This window comes from Canis lupus, chromosome 16 (genome assembly GCF_011100685.1).
Source record: "Canis lupus familiaris isolate Mischka breed German Shepherd chromosome 16, alternate assembly UU_Cfam_GSD_1.0, whole genome shotgun sequence".
In the NCBI taxonomy this organism is placed as follows: domain Eukaryota; kingdom Metazoa; phylum Chordata; class Mammalia; order Carnivora; family Canidae; genus Canis; species Canis lupus.
The window spans coordinates 21,558,899-21,577,058 of record NC_049237.1 but is presented as its reverse complement, the minus strand read 5'-3'; the positions used below and the strand labels follow the sequence as shown (position 1 = coordinate 21,577,058).

Here is an 18,160-nt window from a genome sequence, read left to right as displayed (position 1 = left end):
CTGGTGCATGCCTGCCCTGACAGCATGCTATGCCTGTTTCTTAGTCTGTATTTATTTCAAGAATGTATTTGGTATTAAAGCACAGAATCCAAATCCACAGTCAGCGTTGTGGGCCAGTGAGCGTGGACAGACATAGGACAGTGCGTACCTGGCAAGCAGCGCGAAGGAAGCTGGCCAGCCTGGGCGTGTTGACCTTCGGGGCTGCGGCCACCTCACGGACATCTCCACTCCCGCTCCCTAGAGAGAAAGGGACTGAACCCACTGAGCTGACCCTAACGTCATGTCTTACACAACTCAGGGACCAAAGAGCTGTTACCAACTTTTCCCTGGAAGGAAAAGCCAGAGAATTTACATTGTACTCTCTAGATTTACCATGATGCTTCCAAAAGCAGCTACATCTTGTTTCACAGAAGGTCTGGACACAGAGTCCTACTCACAAGCACTAAGTTAAAGGCATCAATTCAATCACTTTGCAAGCGTTTGGTGGGGGTAGATCTGGGGATCTTCTGCGCTCAGGGTGTGGTCTCCCACAGGAAAAGGAGCGCCAGCGTCCGGGGCACACAGATGAGTCCTCAGATAGGCTGGCAGGAGGACAACGCTGTTGTGCAGCAGGATACCATGCACTCCTGGGGTCCACTCTTTGCACAGAAGTAACATATCCAAACTGTGCCTGACACATGAAATTCTCTATTAATGAGCACAGGCCCATTTCAAAGTGCTTGTTTGGGACACAGACGCCTCTGTGTTCAGGAATAAAGTGTTATAAACCCCGGTCAAGGGGTGCTGGGCCTTTGGCTCCAGTCATGACCCCGGGGTCCAGAGATCGAGTCCCACATCAGGCTCCCCGCAGAGAGCCTGTTCTCCCTCTGTGTCTCTGCCTCTCTCTGTATCTTTCATGAATAAATAAATAAAATCTTAAAAAAAAAAAAAATAAACAGTCAAGGGACACAGTGGGCCTCCTGCTCAAGCTAACGTGGGTGGCTCCTGAACACAGGTCTGCTCTCATGGAGAGTTTCGGGGGCCCCCCAGCCTCATGCTAACAACCACATGGAAACCAAACAGGGTACCACACAGTACCCGTGGGGGAACACACTCAACACCGGCACCAACACAAGGACGCTGCACTGTGGGTGCTCACCCCCTGACACAGCCGTGCCCTCTCCGGGGTGCTGCGTCCACACCCCCCTGGTCTCAATCTCTTCTGTCTGGATGTCTCGGTCAACATTATCCTCATTGTACTGAACATAGGCCTTAAAGAAGAGAGAGATGCAGGAATTAGCACCAGGTTTCAACTTCAGAGCAATTTCTCATCACTGGAAAGAAAAAACAGTTAAAATGATTAAAGTTAATAATGTGTCTTCTTGCCTCCATCGAAAGTATTGTGGTATAAATAACAATCATGCAAAGACCACTTGTCCTAAATGCTGATATCCACAGGCCTAATTTTTGAAAGTCTTCAAAAAGTCACACTAAACTGTTGGGTAAAACCTGGACAGAGCAGTGGAGAGAGCGTGCTGAGGCCGAGGCAGACTCCCGAGTCCCTGAAGGGAACTGATCCAGGCACGACTGCAACAACCAAGGCTCCACGTTAAAACCTGACGTGGGGCTGATGACAGAGGGCTGCGGGTACGGGGCCTGTGCCCCTCATCTCCGCCCCAGGGGAACCCCTAGACTCAGCAGGAGGTTCCAGTACGAACCCAAGGACCGGGGGTGCCTCCCTCAGACAGCGCTCCTCCCGCCCCCGCATAGCCAACAGCTTCCACCACCCCTACTCCAACTTCACAGGGTCCTTGGCTTCACAAACTGCTTTACGCTTGCTGCCTTCCTCCTGGAGCTCTTCATCTGAGCACAGACCCCCTTCTTCTCATGGGGGATCAAGGACCCTGGAGACCTCCACTCACACAAGGCAGATGCTCCCACATCCCTGGTCTGAGAACACTGCCACCTCACCCCCCAGTGTTCTAGTCTCTGATGACACACTCTGGCTTTGTAAGACTAAACACAACATTTCTTTATTCTTTTTATTTTTTTAAATATTTTATTTATTTATTCATGAGAGACCTAGAGAGAGGCAGAGACACAGGCAGAGGGAAAAGCAGGCCCCATGCAGGGAGTCCGATGCGGGACTCGATCCTGGGACTCAGGGATCACACCCTGAGTTGAAGGTAGACACTCAACCACTGAGCCACACGTAACACAACATTTCTTATCTCAAAACGGTACATGCTTCCATAAAGATGATTTTGTTACTAATAGCTCCGCGATGAGCAACATGCGCAAAACAGCAAGGTAATCTTCCCTAGGCCAGGAGGACCAGCTCTGAAGCCAGGGCGTGTCGGCTTTTGGAGGTCTGCCCTGTCAACTCTGTCCTGCTGAGAGTCTTACACTCGCACTTGGGGACAGAAGAACACTGTACGAGAGGACTCCCGACTTTAGAACCTCTACGGTCTTGCTGGAAGATGGACAGCCATGCAACTAATGCCTAGGATACTATGGGGAAGTACAAAGTGTGGAGTGCCCCAATCCACCCCTGGGGGAGTGGGCATCTGCCCACACTCAAGCCTGTGTGGCATCTGCGGGTATGTGCACAGTCTCTCCATGTTCATGAGCACCACACAACCAAGGGGTTCTCTTTCCCTCAGGTCTCTACCCCCTACACCGTTCCCCGGCTCTAATATCCACAATAAGATGCAGAACGGCATAAGCACACCTTCCTGCACTTTACGTGCTTTTTTTCACTTAGTTAACACACCTTCCACTAACCTGCTTGGTGTTTTTTTTCCCAAAATTTCTGATGTACATGTCATACTCATTTACTGGCGGTAGATCCAAGAGAGAGAAGGTAAATGAAAAATCCAAGTCAATAAGCCGAAGCAGTTTTGTACTCCGCGTCCTTTAAAATAAATTGGAAATGACAAAAGTTAAATTAATACTATGCAAAGGAAAAACAAGGAGAGTGTAAGGAATCTCATGATCCAATCAGGTAATCGTCAAGGCCCACTGTGTGTGTGGGTGTAGGTCTGAGGTATTTAATAGTTGCTGACAATAAGACAGTCAAGCACACACTACGAAGCAATTATAGGATGAACCAAACTGTTGAGTATTCTAATTCCATGCACCTAGTAGCAAGTGCACACCTAGAATTTTCATGGAAAGCAACCACCTCACTTCATGGATTGACATCGTGGTCAGAGGCTCACATTCTGTGATGTCACCTGGGTCATAGCCAGGTGCATGCTGTTCTCTGGGCCGCTCCTCTGAGATGACGGGACAGGAAGTAGCCAAGCAGCCCCCGACACAGCTCATCGCCCCCTGCCCAATGGGCCTGCCCACACACTGCCTGCCCGTGCGTGGCTTTCCTGGGCCTCACACTGCTCCTCGGCCACTGGAGCTGGGCTCTCCGTCCTTCTGGCTACCCTGATGTGGCATGCCCAGGGACCTCTGCCTGGCCAGAGTGTTTTCTCTCTTTCATGGACTGTGATTTCCACAAGCTGGGGCTCAGCATGCATGTGGGCAATGGTCCTCCACCACTTGGGCATCTTGCAAATGGGATCTGCTCCCTCTCTCCCTGTGTTTGCTCCCATCCTTGGGTTTTACCAAAAATGCCATCTTCCCATAATCTTACTCTCTGGCCACTGTCACCATCCTCCCAAATCAGTCCCTTCAGTCCTCCACATGTAGTATAATTTCTGACCTGAAATAATTCACATAATACACATACGCACCACGTATCATAATATGGCAACATCCCAGGGTCTGCTGCCCAGCGCCAGGTGACCTGCACCCACAGAGGGCTCCCCCTGCCCCTGACAATCACTATACAGAACTTGGTAACGATCATCTTCATGCTTTGCAAAATACGGTTTTATCTTACATTTATATATGCCTAAACATCACACTGTGTGGTTCTGATGATCTCTGAGTTTATAAAAATTATGTTAAACTATATGTAGTTTCCAAGACTTGAATGAGGTGAAAGCAAAAACAAAACCCAGCCATAGAGGCAAAAAACTGGCTTTGCTACCTCACTGGGAGGCCCAAAATATGAGGACAACAAAAATGATATGAAAACTTACTCTTATTATTCATGATTCATTTGTTCATTAAGCAAAGTTTCCTGAGGACCTACTAAGGCCACGTACTGAGCTACATGAAAACCATTTAATTTTTACATTTACTCCTAAATCATATTTGAGTTTAATATGGCAGACCCTTGACTTGAGACTGTATCCTTGACTTTTATAACCTTCTGAGCTGTAAGCTCAGACCATGACCTCTGGCTGTCCTGGCCCAGGACTCAGCTCTACTGCTCACCAGATGTGGACCTTGAGCCCACTCTCATCTATGAAGTGGGGCTCTAGGAGCCTGGTGAGCAGCTAACCCAGGAGGCCCGTGCCCAGGGCACAGGGGGAAAACCGCATGTCATGTTTTCCCAGCTCCTAGTCCTCCTGACCCTTACAGCTGCCTCAGCTTCCTCATCGGAGAAACAGATGCAGGGACACTGAGCTCACCCTGGGCTCGCCCTAGGCTTGCAGGTGTGGAGCACAGGTGATGCTGGCTGTGCCTCGACGGGGAGCAGCAGCGAGATGCGGCGAGTGCCATGCTTGCTCGGTTCTGGGAGGTGCGGCCCTGGGAGCCTGCCTCTGCCACCACAGAGCCTGATGCCTGGGCTGACCAGAATCTACAAACACTGAACACCACGTGGCGGGAGACAGCAGCGCATGCTTACACTGTTACACCATATCTGAACATGGACAAGTGTAGCACAAATTTAAAAATCAGGGATGAAAATAAAAAGAAAAGCTCTATTTTTTAACCTATGTCAAAGTCTATTAAAACTCCATGATAAAAAAAAAAACAAAAACAAAAAAACAAAACTCCATGATACCCCTCACAAATTCCTAACACACCTACTTTTGCTTAAGGGCCTGAGTCGGACTCTTCTGACGGCGTGAGGCTGTTGCAAAATCCACGAAAATTCCACAAACAGGGGCTCTGGCAGGGGAGCTGTTTGCATCTGTACAAAAAAGAAAGCTATTTTGTGAAGCTGAACTATTTCTTTCAAGCAGGAGCTGCTCTGGCTATAGAAACACTGGTTTCACTCTAAGCTGAGGGCACTCGCCAGCTTAGTTCCGTTGCCTGTGCGGTGGGCACAAAGTCCAAGGGTCCTGGGTCGCCTGGCTGGCTCTGTTGGAACAGGTGACTTCATCTCCTGGTCATGAGTTCGGGCCCCATGTGGGGCGTAGAGATTACTTAAAACAAAACTTTAAAAAAATGAGGCTAATAATCATCCTGCCTGAGCTTTATTTGGATTATTACATCGTATTAATTACTAATAATTAGTTGTATTAATCACTATTTTACTAGGTAATTTAAAGCAGTGTCTTATCTAGTAATATTTTTAATATTACCCTATTTGACTTTTGTGCTATATTTAATGCTATTTTATCAGAATGTCATAGCTTTCCCTTTAAGCAACTTTAAAATACTCACTTCCATTCTTTTAATTTAATTTTTTTATTCATGAGACAGAGAGAGAGAGAGAGAGGCAGAGACACAGGCAGAGGGAGAAGCAGGCTCCATGCAGGGAGCCTGACATGGGACTCGATCACGAGACTCCAGGGCCACACCCCGGGCTGAAGGCAAGCACTAAACCGCTGAGCCATCCAGGGATCCCCTACTCACTTCTATTCTTACACGTGACTTTATCACACCGCAATGCCAAGAATTTTTGAGAACACATTTCTAATTTCGTACAGGATATCCTTGAGGAAGAAGGGCCCACTAGGGAGCGCTCATGAGACATGTCCAGTGGGTCACATTCCTCACTGCAGCCACCGCCCACATCTGCTCTGAGCCTCCCGCCAGCAGGGTCCTTTTCCTTGTGAAACGCAAAGACGGTGGCACCAGAAAACAGGAGCACACAGCGCAGACGGACCGCTCCAGGGCCACTGGTTCCTGCGTGGGTGCCCGGGAATGATGTGTGCTCACAATCACCTGCAGGCAGCAGGCATGAACCCAAGCGGGGAGGCCACGCGCAGCTTCTCCACCCTGCACACTCATTGCCAGAGTCCTCTCTAGCACCGTTGCAGGAGCACATGAGACCCGCATCTCTGCCCGATAACAGTGACTGTCCACAAGGACTGTGCAGGCGTGGCGCCCTCTGTCCTGAGACACAGATGCATGTACCTGTCTCTGAGCTCCTCTCACCCTCCAGCAGACCTTGCTTCTGCGATAGTCTGTAGGACAACTCGCCAATCCTTTCGTTTTCTGCATTAATGGCTTTATGAATTTCCTGTATCTCCCTTTTTCTGGCCAGAGGAAGCTCTTCAATCTTCTCTTTCAGTTCCAGCTCGTTAGAGCTATCATCATCTCCATCACAAACCTCAAAGTCATCTTCATAGTCCTACAAACAATAATCACATTTTTGGAACATTTAAGACAAACTGGCTTTAAAGCACACACATTTGGAACAAAACATACAATTTAGAATTTAAAACAGACAAAACCTCATTATGGCTAAGAAAGATTTTCATAGTTTACAGATGTCAACGCCACTGAGTTATAAATCTCTATAAGCTACTAACTTATCCTCTGAAAATGAACCACACTGTATAGATTTATGTACACAGACAGCCATTATAACGATAAAGTGCTCACATTTTTGTGCTGAGGCTGTGACAGTGTGTGTATATATAAACACATTTACAAATATACATCTGGAGATCCCTGGATGGCTCAGCGGTTTAGCGCCTGCCTTTGGCCCAGGGCATGATCCTGGAGTCTCGGGATCGAGTCCCACGTTGGGCTCCCCGCATGGAGCCTGCTGCTCCCTCTGCCTGTGTCTCTGTCTCTGTCTATGTGTGTGTGTGTGTGTCTTTCATGAATAAATAAATAAAATCTTTAAAAAAAACATATACATCTGTTCCAACAGACACATACATGTTTGGATGCAGTGCCCTTAATGGGCTAAATTGTAAAACCATGTAATCACACCACATTGGTAATAACCCTAAATCAAACAGACATGGAATATTAAGAGCAACAAAAAGAAAGAAATATCAAGCTATGTAGTTACTATACTTAAGCAGATTGTAAGAACAAATTATTTTTAAACTCGGAAAAATTTTAACTTTTATACAGACTTCAAAATCATCTTCAAAACAAGCTGCATATTCGTCAGCCCCAGCATTTTCTGAATCAATGTCCTCCTTTTCAATTTCCTAGAGGTAAAAATCAAACACGTAAAAAAATCAATCATAAATTTGAATCTTGCAAATAGGCTGGGAAAATGTTTTCTAAGATAAATTTAATATTGCTAATTTTAAAACGTATTTATAAAACTAACATAACCCGGGACACCTGGGTAGCTCAGCGGTTGGGCGTATGTCTTCGGCTCAGGGCATGGTCCCGGAATCTGGGATTGAGTCCCACATCACGCTCCCTGTGAAGAGCCCACTTCTCTCTCTGCCCCCCCCCCCTCTGTGCCTCTCATAAATAAATAAAATAAAATAAAAAAAACAACTAACATAATCCAACTTCAACTTCTTTAAGAAATGCCATGCTAGCTAGTAGATATGACCATAAAGAGAAAAAAGTTCATGAATTTATCCTTTCTGACAAACCCTAGAACTCTGACAAAAGCTGTAACAGGAGGGTCTTAGCAAGGGCAGATGAGCTGTGCCCCTCAGAATCGGAGCACACCCCCACCACCTCATTACTCCAGGCCTGGGGATAGCAGAGGTTCACTACGTCAGGCTCTGGAGGTGTAGGGAGGCTGCATGGATACCCTACAGCCATGTCGTGCAGGGGTTTTCAGCAAAACTCACAGCATCTTGCTGCTGAATCCTGTTTCAGTGACCCGGACCCCTGACACTGACACACACACACGAGGGGACTCTGCACCACGTCCAAGGCTGCATCCCCAGTGTGTGCCAGGCTCCTTGCCGGGGGTGGCAGAGCTGACACATCACCTCTTTGCAGAGCTAGAGCCCAGGCAGGGATGATGACGATAAGGTGCCACCAGCAGCAGCTCAAGCACCCTTCCTCCGTGGCATTAAGCAGATCGGATACTGATTGGATCTGGTCTGTTATCAAAGATCTCCTCCTAGAAGTAGTGCCACTTCTGCAATCTCCCTGGTTTGGTGTATATTTCTGGAAATAATCTGCTACTTGACTCTGTCTGACTGATAACAAAGCACATGTTTTGAGATGTGTCTAGTTAGTCTCTTCAATTCTCCTCAACTTTCCTGAATTTCAATACAGAGCAATGATGAAAAGGTTGGTGAATCCCTCAGCTGGAACTATGTCCCTGCCACGCTCCCTGCAAAACCTCCTGTGTCCCCACAGAGAATGACTGTGGTGTCTGTGTGCACACAGCGAGTCACACCTCCTCCAGGCTGGAACCAAGACACCTTCAACACCACCCCGGACTCTCACATTACAATCTGTCTCCCCTTTGTGCCAATACTCTGCTGTCTACAAGGAATAATAATTACCCTGAAAAAAAGGTACGAGCAAAGCCAAGAATCACTAGTAAAAGCATATCTTTGGAGAGGAGCGCCAAAACACACTCTCCTCACCACCCTTTTTTGTTTTCCTTGCCTCCAAGCAGCTTCCAGGGGGAGGCGCCAGTCAGCCAGCAATAACCCAGTAATCCAGAGCAGCCCCAGACCTCACCTGGCCCCCACAGAAGTGCTGCCCTCAGTGGTTGAGGACTGGGATTTTGGCCCTGAGGCATACAAACACGGTCACCTAGGGCAAGTAACACCTGTGCCTCGGTTTTCTCTTCTGAGAAATGGGGACAGAACAGTACAGTGGTCCCTCCACCAGGGATGCAAGCCAAGACCCCCAGCAGATGCCTAAAACTGTGGATGATACCAACTCCCAAAAACACACTACTATTTTCCTACACATACGTACATATGATAAAATCTAATTTAAGGTGAACAACAACTAATAATAAAATACAACAGGGCAGCCCGGGTGGCTCAGCGGTTTAGCGCCGCCTTCAGCCCAGGGCATGATCCTGGAGACCCGGGATGGAGTCCCACGTCAGGGCTCCCTGCATGGAGCCTGCTTCTCCTTCTGCCTGTGTCTCTGCACCTCTCTCTCTCTTTCTCTCTCTCTCTCTCTCTCATTGTCTCTCATGGATAAATAAAATCTTTAAATAATAATAATAATAGTAATAATAATACAATTATGATAACCTGTAGTAAAAGTTCTATGACTCTGGTCTCTCTCTCTCTCAAAACATCCTCCTGTCCTGCACTCACCCTTTTCGGGATGATGTGCACTGATAAGATGCCTATGTGATGACATGAAGGGAGGCGAGGGACGAAGGCATGTGACGCAGCGCTAAGCTACTGCTGAGCTTCTGACAACGCGTCAGGGGAGCATCATCTGCTCCCAGACCACTGCTGATCATGACATCTGAAACTGTGGGGAAGGGGGCACCACTGGACCTAATTCCTAGTGACAGCAGCTGATAAAGTGACCCAGCAAAGGAAGCACTATTTCCATTCCTGTTGTGGTTACTGGCATGAGACATCAATACCCACAACTATTCAGTGGATAAAACTGGGGACACCATGGTACATTGCCATGAAGAAAATAAGGAGCTTTCCACGTATCCAGAAAATCATCCTGCATATTATAGGCTTCTCATAAGGCTGAAGACTTAAAATAAGATAAACTCAGTGTTGATGCTCTAAAACATAGGACCTAATTATAAGCAAAAGTGAGCTGTCAAACACATTCAAGAATCCTTCAGGGGAAAAATATATCACATATTTTCCTCTGCTGGCAAAAAAAAAATGTAAACTATATCTTATTGATATTTTTATATTGATTACCTGTTGAAAGAATATTCCAGAAGAGATGCATTATATAACATGTTATTAAAATGAATTTTGTTTCTTTTTGCCTTTTTAATGTGATTAGAGAATTTATAATCATAAATGTGGCTCACATTATAACTCTAGTTAACAGTGCTCAACCAGAGCTCACAAGAATTAGAAGACATAAGGAAAACACTATAAAATCTATATATTTTCATCCAACAACTTCAGTTCAATCATTTATCCCCAAAAGGTGTGAGGCGGATCTGCATCATTTGAACAATGAATTGAGAAAAACAGGAGGCTGCATGGGGTGGGGGGTGAGGGGGGTACATGTGCAAAACAGAAAAAAGGCATCACTAAGTCCCAAATACATAGACTAACATACAGTTGTAAGTAAAAGATAGTATAGCAAAAAGATTACCTAGGAAGAAACTGTTTTAAGGTTAACTTTTTTCCTTAGCAGCAGCTTTACCTAGATGATGAGTGATCCACCTCCCTCCCCCAAAACTGAAGGAATAAAACATACCCACATCGGAACAACACATGCCCTGTGATCTACTTGACGTAAAATTCCATGTGTTCGCATATAGAATAGAGATACATAAAAATATGGCACAAAATGTCAGATGATTATCTCAAGGTCACGGGTTTCAGATAACTACCAAAGAAAATGACAGAACAAATTCTTCTTCAGAAGTAATAACCCAAAGTTGCTTGCCACATAATAACAAAACAACAAACGGGAAAATGGCTGGATGATAATTAAAACCTAAGGCCCACTACTTTGTAGTTCCTAAATATGCACCATGAGGACTATTGTCATGGTACTAATGATGATGTGCTCCGAAACACAGGGACTGGGAATGGCCCTCCATCCAAAGCAGACGGCTGCGGGAGGGTGGACCACATGTGGGGAGCCGGTGTTGGTAACATATGGACAGAATGTGCCCACAAGGTCATCGGACACTGGGTTTCCTGTGGGAAGACTTTACCACAGAGGCAATTTCCTCACTTGCCAGGTTTCTGACCTCTTCTGGAGACAGCCGTGGTGATCCCTGTGTCCAGGAGCTTGCTCCTTCCCCTACAGGGCCTAGTGCACTGGTGGGAAATGCTGTCACTCTATCCCCTAGTGAAAGGCAGCCCAAGTCTCTACAATCATAGAATCTCCATTTCTCCCTTTAACTCTGTATTTGGAGGCTTTTGTTGGGTATGTGTTCATTTACAACTGTGACATCTTCCATCATCACAAAGGTCCTTAATTTCACTAACCTTCTGTCTCAGGATCAATCCTGTCTCACTCTAGTGAAGCCACTCGAGCTCCAACACAGCTGCCACGTGATGCTTTATCTTGTCCAGTTTTCTACTTTCAATCTATTTGAGTCTTTTAATCTAAATACGTCTACTATGTCCTCAAGTAAACCCATCTGCAGGCAAAGCCTATCTCAGGCTCTGCCTCCCAAGGGAATCACACACTGAGACTCATGGCTAATCTGGCTGCATAATAAAATTAACATAAGTGTCTTACCTTCCTTCTTGAGTCTTTATCTTTTCCATTATTTCTTACTAAATTCTCTGTATACCTAGAAATTATGATCAAATTCAAAATTAATTTTAAACAAAGACTTGAAACATGAAGCATTTTACATTTCAGTGAAGGCCCTTACCAATATCTGATGTCACTAAGGGCTGCAATAGCCTGGCAAACTTCTGAAGCATGTCTCATTAGAACTGCAGACACTAAAGTCCTTCTACATGTTTAGTATTTCAGCAGCAATTCAAGAAAGAGAATATCCTCAGTAGAAAGAAGAAACTATGTGTTTTAACGAAGTTGTATGTATGTATGACTCTCTATCCTTATGAGTTCTAGAATACTCCTGTAATTTTATTAGCCAATCCCAAATATTATTTTACATTTAACATATTTGTATTCCTAAGGGAAAGATTTAACTTAAAATACGTTCTATTTTTAAAGATTTTTGTTTATTTATTCGTGAGAGACACACAGAGAAAGAAGCAGAGACAGAGCAGAAGGAGAAGCAGGCTCCCTACAGGGAGCCCGATGTGGGACTTGACCCCAGGACCCCAAGATCACACCCTGGGCGGAAGGCAGGTGCCAAACCTCTGAGCCACCCAGGCGTCCCACATTCTATTTTTTAAATCAGATTTTCTACATTGGTGAGGGCCTAAAATTTAGGCTCTCAGAATTCCAAACCGATTCTCCATTTTCTGAAGACACAGAGAAGTGAGAAGCCCTGTGCAGCCCAGCAGGTTTGCAGCACAAAGTCTGGGAACCTGCATCCCCAGTGTAAGTGCTAGCTTTGCTCAGACTTCAAAATTCAGGCAAAGTACTTTTAACTCGAGTTTCCCTGATATGAAAAGGAATTATCAAATGTGGTTGTCATAATAACAAATTAAAATCTAGAGAGTTTACACTCAAACTCTACTCTGTAATCTTCATCAAAATAAAAGGAAAAATAAATAAATAAATAAATAAATAAATAAATAAATAAATAAATAAATAAATAAATAAATAAATAAAAGGCTTCCTGGGATCCCTGGGTGGCACAGTGGTTTGGTGCCTGCCTTTGGCCCAGGGCGCGATCCTGGAAACCCGGGATCGAGTCCCACATCGGGCTCCCGCTGCATGGAGCCTGCTTCTCCCTCTGCCTGTGTCTCTGCCTCTCTCTCTCTCTCTCTCTCTCTCTCTCTGTGACTATCATAAATTTAAAAAATAAAAAAATAAAAAAATAAAAGGCTTCCTCACAGCAAAGGAAACAATCAACAAAACTACGAGGCAACCTCCAGGATGGGAGAAAATATTCGCAAATGTCTTATCTGATAAAGGGTTAGTATCCAAAATATATAAAGAACTTTTAAAACTCAATACCCCCCAAAATTTCAATTTAAAAATGGGCAGAAGATATGAACATTTTTCCAAAGGACATCAGATGGTCAACAGACACATGGAAGGATGCTCAACATCTCTCATCATCAGGGAAACGCAGATGAAACCATGATGAGCTATCACCTCACACCTATCAGGATGGCTAAAATCAACAACTCAAGAAACAAGAGGTGTTGGGAGGATGTGGAGAAAGGGGAACCCTCCTGCCTTATTGGTGGGGATGCAAACTGGTGTAGCCACTGTGCAGAACAGGATGGATGTTGCTCAAAGTTAGAAATAGAGCTACTGTATGATCCAGTAATCATATGACTGGGTGTCTACCAAAAGGGTACAAAGATATGGATCCAAAGGTGCATATAAACATGCGCCCAAAGTTTATAGCAGCGTTGTTCACAACAGCCACACCACGAAAGCAGCTCAAGTGTCCCCAGGCTGATGAACAGAGAGAAGATGTTGTATATATACACACTGGAGTATTACCCAGCCACCAAAAAGAGTGAGATCCTGCCATTTGCAACCACATGGATGGAGCGAGAGTATTATGCTAAATGAAATAAGTCAGTCAGAGAAAGACAAATACCATATGCTTTCACTCATATGTGGAATTTCAGAATTGAAACAAAGAAGCAAAGGGGGGTAAAAAAGGGAAGCAACCAAGAAACAGACGGTTAACTCTGTAGAACACACTGCTGGTCACCAGAGAGGAGGGGACGGGGGTAGGTGAGACAGGTGACAGGATTGAGGAGTGGTGTACGGAAGTGCTGAATCCCTACATTCTACACTTGATACTGGTATTTCACTGTGTGTTAAGCAACTGGAACTTAAATTAAAACTTCCGGGCAGCCCTGGTGGCGCAGCGGTTTAGCGCCACCTGCAGCCCGGGATGTGATCCTGGAGACCCGGGATTGAGTCCCACATCGGGTTCCCTGCATGGGGCCTGCTTCTCCCTCTGCCTGTGTCTCTGCCTCTCTCTATGTCTCTATGAATAAATAAATAAAATCTTAAAAAAAAAAAAAAACTTCCAAAAAAAATCTAGAGCTTATGTACAAAATGAGAATTTACCCACAAACTCTCATTTGTAATCTTCACAAAACAGGTGCTGTTATGAGACTTTTGCCAGTGAAGAAACAGCTCTGGAGGGCTGCCCAACATGCCAAGTAGAGGCAGGCATGCCATTCCTGCAGGTTATTAAAGCTGCAAGGCCAAAGAAAACACATTTCATTTGTGCTCTGACTTACAGACACTGGTTGGGGGGCACTGGCTGGCAGAAAGAGGAGCCAGGAGCCCACCTGCAGAAACTGTACCCTCTCCAGCCATTGAGTTCAGCAAGGGCAGGGGCCGCCTCTCACATATGCACACCTCAAAGTGAATACTGATTCTCAAGTTTGTGTGAGCAAATATAAAAAAGGCAAAGTAGGACTAGTAATTTATAACAAGTTCCCAAGCTCCTCTAGTGCGCCTAGAATATAACTTGGAGGGGCTGTATCAAGACTAAATGAAGTATATCTATAATTCACTCTCATTCACTGGATATAATCAGGCCCAGTAAGAAAAACTCATTTTAAAGCATTCTATGAGAAGCACAGTGCACAGAACAGTCACCAGAGAGCGCATGTTCCTTCCTGGCTGCCGGCTGGATCTCTCCTTGAACTTGCACCCCGATTTCTGTGCTCATTGTTCTATGAAACAAAAAATTCCATGATGCTCATTAGTATATCATAATGAAGTAACTACTAATAAACTCCGTAAAACAAGCATGGACTCAAAATTTAATAAAAGCATCTGCACCACAGGAATCTTCTGAAATAACTGTTTTTACCAGCTATCTTCAGTAAATTACATAATGCAAGGAAGATGAGTAAAGGCATACTAAAAGGTGATTATACATTACCTTAGTAGTAAAAGACATCTATGCTTATCAATTTCACATTACTTCAGATACATTTGACTAGCTCCTCATACTGCTTAAAATTATGAACTTTCACAAATAATGTGGCTATTTCATAGATCCATCTACCTATATAAAATAAAATTCAAACAACTGATCTATAAATTCTACTCTGTAATTCTCTTGAATTAAGTGAATTTGTAAAAATAAAATTAAAACCATCAGATTGCAAAACAACATATCTAAGTAGGTCATTTAAAAAGAGAAGCATCGGGCAGCCTAGGAGGCTCAGCAGTCTAGCGCCACCTTCAGCCCAGGGCCTGATCCTGGAGACCTGGGATCGAGTCCCACGTCAGGCTCCCTGCGTGAAGCCTGCTTCTCCCTCTGCCTGTGTCTCTGCCTCTCTCTCTCTCTGTATGTCTCTCATGAATAAATAAATAAAATCTTAAAAAAATAAAATAAAAAGAGAAGCATCTGTGAAGTAAGTGCTGGCAGGAAGCATAGTCTGGAGGAAGATCATGAGGCCAGAGTGTGACAGGTAAAGAGCCCAGGGGGACCAGAGGCATGCCTCCCAGGAGCAGAAAAAGCTCAAAGACCTGGGGGCCGATCCATGAAGAGTGCAGAACAGAAGAAAGTCAGTCTGAAGGGCATATCAAAAGCTTTAAAAACAGTTAAAAATATTCAAATAGTTTCTTTGATCTATAAATACTTCTAGGAAGTTATTGCTATAAAACAATCAAAGAATAAATAAAATCTTTATAAAAAAAGGGGGGGGAGGGAACATCTGGGTGGCTAAGCGGTCGAGTGTCTGCCTTTGGCTCAGGGTGTGACCCTGGGGTCCCCGGATCGAGCCCTGGGTCAGGCTCCCTGCTCAGTGGGAAGTCTGCTCTCCCTCTCCCTCTGCTCCACGCCCTCATGCTCTCTCTCTCTCAAAATCTTAAAAAAAAAAAAAAAAATCATATGAAGAAAGTGAGAGAGAACCCAGGAGAACCCAATCTGCAGGACCGGTCCTGGTTCATACCTGTGGCCTGGCATAGTTATTAGTAGTGCCCCCTTGTAATTTATGGTCCCCTCAGCAGCAGTCACATCCATCACCAGGCTAACACACTAAGTTAAAAAGCGTATTTTGAGCATCTGAAAGTCAAGGCAAAGAAAGATGTGGAACACATAATGCTCACTAGTCATTCCTCATATACTGCATACTTATTTATTTCCTCATCATATGGTTTCTCCAATGGAATATAAGCGCCACAAAAATAAAAACTTCTGGCCACAGCTGGGTCCTCAGCACGTAGAACAAACACTGGCACAGAGAAGCTACTCCAGAAATATAAACAAATTATTGAAAGAAAAGAAGTTTATCGTCCATGAGATTATGTTACCCCTTATGGAAGGAGCACTCTTGAGGGCAGTAAGCTTTATTAACAAGGGGCCCTTCTTACATCCAGCCACAATAAAAGCCAAATGTGTAAACTGTGACAAGTCTCAGGAAGGCATTTCTGGGGGAAACCAAACAGAATGTTCCTAGTGACTAAATTGGATCCAGGGAATGTAAAATAGGTAAGTTTAATGGAACGTTAGTGGTAGGATCTAGGTGGCAGAAACTTGTCAACTTTGCTGTATGTTTAAAAATGTTCATGACTAAAAATTGGGAAAAACACACTAAAAAGACCCTGTTATAGGGAAGGAGATTTAAAGCACAAGAGGACACATGCCTGTTTGTGAGGGTCCATTCTCACCTCCAGCCTCCCTGTGCTTGGTCTGGTGATAGGTCTCAGGTGATAGGGTGGGGGTGCAGCCCTGCCCAGAGGGAAGGATGGGCAAAGGCAAGGAGGCGGCAGGTGCGGGCATCATTTACCCGCTCAGCAAAGAGCCAGCCAGGGTGGGCACGAGGCCAGGCAGCAACTGCAAAGATGTTTCAGGACATCCTTAACAAACGCTCCTCAACACACACGGACACACACTTTGATGGATGGCCCCACTCAATCAGAGGCCCCAGGCTTTGGCCCCAGAGGCCTGACTCTCCTGAGCCTCATGGCACCTGACCCTCACTTTGCTTCCACCTGAAAGGAAGCACCAGCAACAAACAGGAGAATGAAATCGCTTCCCTTCAGAGTCTGGAAAAACAGAACAGTGGAAGTACATATGTGAGCACGGAAGATACACCAGTAGAGGAAAACATCAAGCAACTGCAGAAATTACGTCAACATATGTGGGAGGAAAATTAGACCCTTTGCAATCAATAGTTTTATTTTTGTGTCTGTTGGTATTGCAAACTTACACTACTAATTCTAATTCAAACATTTTGCTATTTTGTTCATTTTTCCACTTAATATCATCTCCTTTTTTTAATGGTTCAAAATTTCAGTATTATCATAGATTTCTGAATATACATTAAAAGTACATTCACAATATAATCAGAAAATCTGACTTCCTACTAGATCAGCAATTTCTCTACACTGATCACATTGCACAGACGTGAACCAGGTTTTTGCCCTGTGGTCTTAGGGGCCTACAGAGCCGAAGGGGCATCAGAAACGGTACCTTGGACTCCCTTTTCTTAGGCTCTTCTCTTGTCAGCCTCTCTCTTTTATCGGTGCTACTGTGGTGCCTCTCTTCATCTAAATGAGAGCCTTCCTTGTGGCGTTTATCCTTGTGCCTTTCTTCCCCTTTCTTGTCTGAGGACGAATTACTTTTTTCTTTGGCATACTTGTCTCTTTTTTCCCTTGTGCTGCTTTTTTCTCGATGTTTCTTTTCTCGATCTGGTTCTTTCTGCTTCCTGTGTCTCCTTTCACCTTCTTCTTTATAAAGCCAATACTTAAGAGGATTGTCTTTACTGTCGCCGTACTGCAGCTTTGAACAGGACATATTGAAAAACGCATGAGCATCCGTGCCATGGGTAGCTGTCCTTCACACATGCTACAATCAAGGCAGTGAGGCTGCATTGCCCCTCACTCCACTACCCTGACTCGGAGGATGGCCTTCTGGAAAGAAAAACCCACTGCTGGCCATGCAACCCACAGGACGGTGGCCACGCTGCACACCTGCCTCCCCCAAAGGAGGAGGGAAGGATGGGCAATGGGCATCAGGGGCAATCTCCCCTGATGTGGAGAGGCACATCCAAAGTCCTCAGCATGGCACATGTGCCCCCTCCCCAACTGTGAATGCACCCTGAACTCCACCAGCCACAGTCCTGCCTGTGAGATGTGTGGCTTCCGCGAGCAGAGCACCACGTGCCCTGCCAGTCCCTGATGTTGGTAGTTCACATGGAGATTCTTAAAACTGGGCACCACCATTCAGTCATCTCTGTATCCCCGAAACCACTGTGGCCACTCAGGAATGACTGGGATATCCACCCCACAGTGACACAGGGCTCTTTGAAGAACACGCTGCTGATACGTCACATTTTTGGGTCAGACTCACGGTTTGGGGAGCATTGCCAGTGTGCCTCAACAGAATCCCAAATGGAACTGCCCTTTCCTTCCACCCAGGGCCTTCTCTACTCACAGCCAACAGTGGGTCTCT

At 45.2% G+C, this 18,160-nt stretch overlaps 1 protein-coding gene across 1 annotated transcript in view; it reads right to left on the bottom strand.

Annotated features, from left to right (window-relative positions):
* The window catches only part of DYNC2I1 (dynein 2 intermediate chain 1), a 48,290-nt gene that overhangs the window by 18,680 nt on the left and 11,450 nt on the right, over positions 1–18,160 (bottom strand). The window contains 9 exon segments of the mRNA XM_038559853.1: positions 149–237; positions 1,139–1,250; positions 2,764–2,893; positions 4,915–5,017; positions 6,190–6,406; positions 7,146–7,223; positions 11,368–11,422; positions 14,350–14,426; positions 17,180–17,488. Of these exon segments, the coding sequence (XP_038415781.1) occupies positions 149–237; positions 1,139–1,250; positions 2,764–2,893; positions 4,915–5,017; positions 6,190–6,406; positions 7,146–7,223; positions 11,368–11,422; positions 14,350–14,426; positions 17,180–17,488 (1,170 nt within the window).